Source organism: Silurus meridionalis, chromosome 11 (genome assembly GCF_014805685.1).
Source record: "Silurus meridionalis isolate SWU-2019-XX chromosome 11, ASM1480568v1, whole genome shotgun sequence".
Lineage (NCBI taxonomy): Eukaryota > Metazoa > Chordata > Actinopteri > Siluriformes > Siluridae > Silurus > Silurus meridionalis.
Window position 1 is genome coordinate 680,001 of NC_060894.1, and position 7,500 is coordinate 687,500.

The 7,500-nt window shown below is 39.3% G+C and overlaps 1 protein-coding gene across 1 annotated transcript in view; it reads right to left on the bottom strand.

The window, feature by feature from the left end:
• sardh (sarcosine dehydrogenase) overlaps positions 1-7,500 on the bottom strand; it is a 22,937-nt gene that overhangs the window by 2,602 nt on the left and 12,835 nt on the right. Inside the window, 6 exon segments of the mRNA XM_046860868.1 lie at positions 1,532-1,625; positions 3,744-3,891; positions 5,224-5,337; positions 5,807-5,945; positions 6,201-6,314; positions 6,468-6,551. Of these exon segments, the coding sequence (XP_046716824.1) occupies positions 1,532-1,625; positions 3,744-3,891; positions 5,224-5,337; positions 5,807-5,945; positions 6,201-6,314; positions 6,468-6,551 (693 nt within the window).

Here is a 7,500-nt window from a genome sequence, read left to right on the forward strand (position 1 = left end):
TCCGTCATGTGGAGGTTGGATGCATGGGTGTGGTTGACTTTGGAAAGAAATGGCACCAGGATGCCATACAAGAAGGTGATGCTCTGGGTGATGTTCTCCTGGGAAACCTTGGGTCCTAGTGTTCATGTGGGGTTACTTTGATGTTATGTACCACCTACAAGACCCCCTGCAGTTACACCCCTTCATGGTAACAGTGTTAGATAAAGGGGCGTGTCCTCTTTCAGCAGGTTCAAACACAAACGGTTCAGGAACTGTTCATGACTTGACTTCTAAATTCCTCAATCTGACTGAGTGTCTGTCTGACGTTCTGGAGAAACATGTCTGATCCATTGAGGGTTCACTGCACCACTTACAGGAAGGATCTGCTGCTCGGGTCTTGGTGTGAGATTCCAACCACACACACCTTCAGAAGTCCTGTGGAGTCCAGGCTCCACAGGACGTTATGGCTGATGGGTGTTGTGTGTGTGTGTGCGTGCGCACGTGTGTGTGTGTGTGTACATGTATGTATACATGATAAAATATTCCTTGAATTTCTTTAACTACATTGGAAAAAGTAAAGTAACAAAACTTGAGGGTTTGTGTTGATTCGGCAGGAACTAACTGTAAAAAAATCCTGTGTGGTGAAGACAGAGAGAGTTAATTGGAATAAATGTGTGTGTGTGTGTGTGTGTGTGTGTGTGCTGACACAGCACACCATTACTCCTGTTCACTCTCGGATCTCTACAGAGGAACAAAGTGTGCACTCATGTCTTTCCTGAATCAATCGCTCCTCTGCAACCTTCAGCACTTTCCTTTTTGTTTTTTCCACCAGACGCAGTGAAGCTTCGTGTCTTCGTGTTCACATGAAACATCTGAACAGTTCCTTCATAAAATTGCTTCTTTTCTATGTTAAATATAAAAAAATATTTACTGTTTAAACAGAAAAATGATTTAATAAATTGAACAGTTCAGCCACGTCAGCGTGTCACATGATCGTCCTTTTTTTTGTTTAAGAAAAACCTTAAAGCATTTTTTCCCCTTCACACTTCTCCTTTGTAACGGGTTCTCCAGATGTGTCTCAGTGAATACTGGGTAGACTGGGTACTGGTAGACTTCAGTCAGGTGCAATGATGAACCATGATGTGTGTTTGTTTCATGCTTGAGCATGATGAAGGATGACCTTTACATGACTACTAAAAGAAATGACCTTATTCATTCATTTTTATCATTGAAAATGTTTTTTTTTCTGCACATTTTGACCACAGATGTTCTACAGTGGCATTTCCTTCACATTATCCAAATCAGAAAAATAGATTTCTCTCATTTCTGTGAAGAAATTTGTCAAAATTCACTATAAAGCCAAAGATTTGTGGACACACGGCCATACGATCGCTATGTGCTTTCTGAACATCTCATGGTATCCCATTCCACATTTTCTTCCCATCTGCTGTTATAATCCACTCTTCTGGGAAGATGCTCCACTAGATTTTGTGGAGATTCAGCCAGAAGGCTGTTAGTGAAGTCAGCAGTGATGTAGGTGAGGGAAACTGACCTTGTGTCCAGCAGCAGTCACTATTTTGTGGGTGGAGAAAGGAAAGGCTTCATTACTCAGATCTGCATCTACAACCTCCTTCAGCAAATCCCGACTGCGCACACACACACACACACACACACACACACACACACACACACACACACACACACACACACACACACACAGCTGTTAATCACACCCAGACCCTGGGTAACAAACACTTCTGTATGCAATTAGAATCTACAATTAATCAGTAGTAGTATAATTAAAGCTATTTTGGCTTTTGTTGTTTCACTTCCATCCCTCCTTCTTTCTATTTACTCTCTTTGTCTTCTACCTATTCTACCTTTTCCTGTGTGAATTCCATGGTGTTTATTGAAAAGCAGGTTCAGAATGATACACTGTGAGGACTGATACAGAAATCGAGACTTAGCACCTTTATTGTTTACAGAATCTGATACATCTTATGAAGAGGGCGTGGCCTATCAGGTAGTCTGTATTAGTAAAGAGGGCGTGGCCTCTGACTGCACATGAAATCGGTTTAAAACATTTAAATACTTAAATTAGATTTTTGTATTGTGATACGTTGTTAAGACGTTGTTAAAGCGATACACTGTTACAATCTAACTTTTATGCAACTTTTTAATAATTATACAATTTTATGTTACCATTAGACACAGTAAAAATGATCCGTTATGCAATAAATAATATACAACCTGACCATGATACAATGTTATAATCATAATTATTTTACTATTATTAATCAATACATTGATCATGTTTCCCTGAATCACTTTTATGCCGACTCAATAATTTATAATATACAATATATAATATATAATATATACAAAGGTTTACATTTTACTATAATAAAATAATAATAATAATAATAATAATAATTAAAAAAACAGCTTGATGGTATAATTTATAATTAAAACTTTACATTAATACTATGATAAAGTTACAATAAAAATCATATAATAATACCAGGATGTAAATTTTACAATACAATTTAACAACAATACAATGATAGAATGTTATATTACTGTAATGTTATCACAGATATGTGCAACGATCATGTAATCAGGGTTCGATGTCACATTTGCACGATGACAAAATGTCTTTAATTCAATATTTCCTGATATTTTGTTACATTGTTATAATGTTTCAATGGAACAATATTACGATGAGGAAATGTTACGATGTTATTATATGATTATTATACACTGATGTGTTCTTATGGCACAATGTGATGCTGTTCAGTTTTTAAACAGTGTTACATTAATACAATGATCACTAAAACACTATTAATAACATTTTCTACTATACTATAATAAAAATAAAATAATTTTGTATACAAAAAAATTGCTATTATGCATCATTATTGATACACTAACTATTTTACATTCTACATAAATTAACCTTTCAGCGTTCATATTATAACATTCAGATGATGAGGTTATGACGTTTCCATGGGATGATATTATCAAATACTGTATGCTGCATCACCACTCAACAGTAAGATTCTAAAGATCACACAAGAGCAAATGCAACCCACACGGCCTCAGAAAATCACGTACCAGATCTGTATAATGTGCATAGTTAAACTCTCTCTCTCTCTCTCTCTCTCTCTCTCTCTCTCTCTCTCTCTCTCTCCACTTAAGCTGAAGATCAGATAGTTCTTATTGAAATTCTCTCAGAGCTGCGAGAGGACGGGACCAGACAGTTTTTATAAACACAAACACACCCAAGTTTCATTACAGAAATGAGATTAGATGAACTGAGTCTTGTTAGCGCTCTATTAGTTCATTATGAGGCAGTGAAGATGCTCAGAACAGCTGAACACACTAATAAAGACACACTCTGAGGAAAACATTATTGAAGCAATAATTGATTAATTAATTGGATAATTAACTTAGTTAAATAATTTCATTAATTGAATGGTGCAGATTATTTCTACATGAACTCCTCTTGTTAGAGTTAAAGTGAGAAAAATGTTAGGAAAGTTGAAGCTTCTCATGTCTCTCTGTTACAATGCAGTGCTGAAACTGGAGACTCCTTCCATAAATGTTAAACACACACATATAAAACCCATAAGTCACCAGTGTCTAGGATTTTATAAAACCTATTACTGGTCCCTGTGAATGAGCTGTTACTATAGAAGAGATGACATTAATGTGTGTGTGTGTGTGTGTGTGTGTGTGTGTGTGTGTGTGTGTGTGTGTGTCACCTCTTGGGTCCCTGGATGCTGATCATGCCCATGTCCTCTGAGTGATCAGTCAGAGTGCAGTTAAAGCTTCGATCCTGCAGAACTGTCATGATGTGACTCCAGTTATGTTGTGCAACTCCGCCTCCAACAGCCAAGTAATACGCATCATCTACACACACACACACACACACAAAATTAGGATGAGGTTTCCCTTTTAAATCTGGATCCTCTCAAGGTTTCTTTCTCATAACATCTGAGGGAGTTTTTCCTTCACCACAGTCTCCATGCTGCTCATCAGGGATAAACACACACCATTCACCTTCACTGTTACATTCTGTAAAGCTGTTTGCTTGACTTGATTTGTGTCAGACACCCCCCCCACACACACACACACAGTCACCCCCCACACACACGCTTAAAAGTTACACCTTTTACCAGAACACATTTTAAAACATATACATTTGTTTCCAAATGCACTTATGAAAACATGCCTTTTAATAAATTGTGTATGCATGAGTTTATGAATATTCATGTGGAAATGTGCATAACAGTATGTGATATTTTATTAACCCACCAGTAAATTCCGGAGTCAGTGGGAGGTGGGCGGAGCCAGGTTCCAGACGACTGACAGTGAGATCCGCCTCAGTCCCACCTTTCTTATTTAGCATGCAGGTGTACACAGTGGAGCCTGGAATAAACACACACACACACACACACACACACACACACACACACACACACACACACACACGTCAGTCACCAGAATTAAAAGCCTAATTTTTCATTGAATTGGCTCGACATACTGTTGTGAAATATATGAGAGAGAGAGATTGAGAGAGAAAGAACGAGTGATAAAAAGGGAAAAAAGGAGAGAGTGTGAAAGCAAAAGAGAATAAAAGTGAAAGATCGAGAGGGAACGAAAGTTAGAGCAAAAGAGAGAGATACAAAGGTGTGATAAAGAGAAAGCAAAAGAGGGACAGTGAAAAAGTTTAAAAAAGAGAGAGAGAGAGAGAGAGAGAGAGAGAGAGAGAGAGAGAGAGAGAGAGAGAGAGAGAGAGAGAGAGAGAGTTTAAATATTCTGAATGGCTGTAAAATATTTCTCAATAAAAATTAAAGAAAATCATGTCTGGATTGTGTGTGTGTGTGTGTGTGTGTGTGTGTGGACCTGGTGCTTTGTTGACATCAGCAGTGAAAAGCCAATCAGCTGCTTTCTTGGCGTCGGGGCCGGTGAGGTAAAACTTCCCAAAGTAGGACATGTTAAACACGGCTACAGTGTTTCTACAGGCTACACACTCATCTCTGATCTACACACACACACACACAGTCACCCCCACACACACGCTTAAAAGTTACACCTTTTACCAGAACACATTTTAAAACATATACATTTGTTTCCAAATGCACTTATGAAAACATGCCTTTTAATAAATTGTGTATGCATGAGTTTATGAATATTCATGTGGAAATGTGCATAACAGTATGTGATATTTTATTAACCCACCAGTAAATTCCGGAGTCAGTGGGAGGTGGGCGGAGCCAGGTTCCAGACGACTGACAGTGAGATCCGCCTCAGTCCCACCTTTCTTATTTAGCATGCAGGTGTACACAGTGGAGCCTGGAATAAACACACACACACACACACACACACACACACACACACACACACACACGTCAGTCACCAGAATTAAAAGCCTAATTTTTCATTGAATTGGCTCGACATACTGTTGTGAAATATATGAGAGAGAGAGATTGAGAGAGAAAGAACGAGTGATAAAAGGGAAAAAGGAGAGTGTGAAAGCAAAAGAGAATAAAAGTGAAAGATCGAGAGGAACGAAAGTTAGAGCAAAAGAGAGAGATACAAAGGTGTGATAAAGAGAAAGCAAAAGAGGGACAGTGAAAAAGTTTAAAAAAGAGAGAGAGAGAAAAGAGAGAGAGAGAGAGAGAGAGAGAGAGAGAGAGAGAGAGAGAGAGAGAGAGAGAGAAGTTTAAATATTCTGAATGGCTGTAAAATATTTCTCAATAAAAAATTAAAGAAAATCATGTCTGGATTGTGTGTGTGTGTGTGTGTGTGTGTGTGTGTGGACCTGGTGCTTTGTTGACATCAGCAGTGAAAAGCCAATCAGCTGCTTTCTTGGCGTCGGGGCCGGTGAGGTAAAACTTCCCAAAGTAGGACATGTTAAACACGGCTACAGTGTTTCTACAGGCTACACACTCATCTCTGATCTACACACACACACACACACACACACACACACACACACACACAGCATAAGCATGTACAGTAGTTACACATTCACACGTTAATGGCAGGTGTGAACAAGGCCAGAGATATCACCCGACCCCCAACCCCCAACCCCATTTTATTTCACACACTTACTAGCAATGTACATAGTAACACATAATACATCAATGCCAGGTGTGAACATGGCCAGGAACACACACACACACACACACACACACACACACACACACACTTGCCGTGTCGTGATGTGGAGGGAAGTTGAAGGTGTACTCTCTGCCCAGAAGCTCGTTGTATTTGTAGTCACTGTTGATGGGAGATTCATACGCACCGTAATAATCATAATCCAGAACCTATACACACACACACACACACACACACACAAAGAAATTAACATTGAAATCTTAACTTGTGTGTTTATATTCATGTGTGTGGGTTGTGTGTGTATGGGTTGTGTGTGTGTGTGTGTGTGTGTGTGTGTGTGTGTGTGTGTGTGTGTGTCTAACCGGTGCAGGTCTGTCTTTATTGAACCACCCCGGTCTCTCCCAGCCGTGTCTCTCCTGGAACACACAGCCCTGCTCTAAAAGCACCTACACAGAGAGAAAGAATAGTGAGATACTGAGAGAGAAATGGATAGATAAAGAGAGAGAGATAAAGAGAGAGATTTATATATAAAGGTGAAATTATGAATGATAATTGTTTACATCACAGTGCGGTTGAACGCTGGACGGTGCTCTGATGGTGGAGGAGATAACACTTTAATCTTAAACGCATAATGTGGACTGTCTGTTGGGAACGAGTCATTGTGATGGAAACAATAACACATCAGAACCAGTGCATTAATATAAACTTGCACTACGATTAGCGCTGATGTTATAGAGAATTAATCAACACTGCCTGAACAATCACCGTCTTAACCATCGCAAGGCTGAAAGATCACAGCCTCAAAGATCACAGCCTGGCCAATCACAGCTTCAAAGATCACAGCCTGGCCAATCACAGCTTCAAAAATCACAGCCTGGCCAATCACAGCTTCAAAGATCACAGCCTGGCCAATTACAGCTTCAAAGATCACAGCCTGGCCGATCACAGCTTCAAAAATCACAGCTTCAAAGATCACAGCCTGGCCAATCACAGCTTCAAAATCACAGCCTGGCCAATCACAGCTTCATAGATCACAGCTTTATAGATCACAGCCTGGCCAATCACAGCTTCAAAGATCACAGCCTGGCCAATCACAGCTTTATAAATCATAGCCTTATATATTCTTAGGATATTACTGTATGCTTAACAATTGTGTATGTTTTATGCTTAAAACACACACACACACACACACACACTTTCTTAGCTGGTTGCTAAGTGACTCTCTTCACCAACCTCTCTTTGCTTAAAAATCTTTTTCAGTCTGAAGGACGAACCAGATGATGAGGAGTGGGGATGTGATTTTTGAAATGTGTGCATGTGTGTGTGTGTGTGTGTGTGTGTGTGTGTGTGTGTTATGACTCACCACTAGTCTTTTTCCTGTTTGAAACCCTGTTA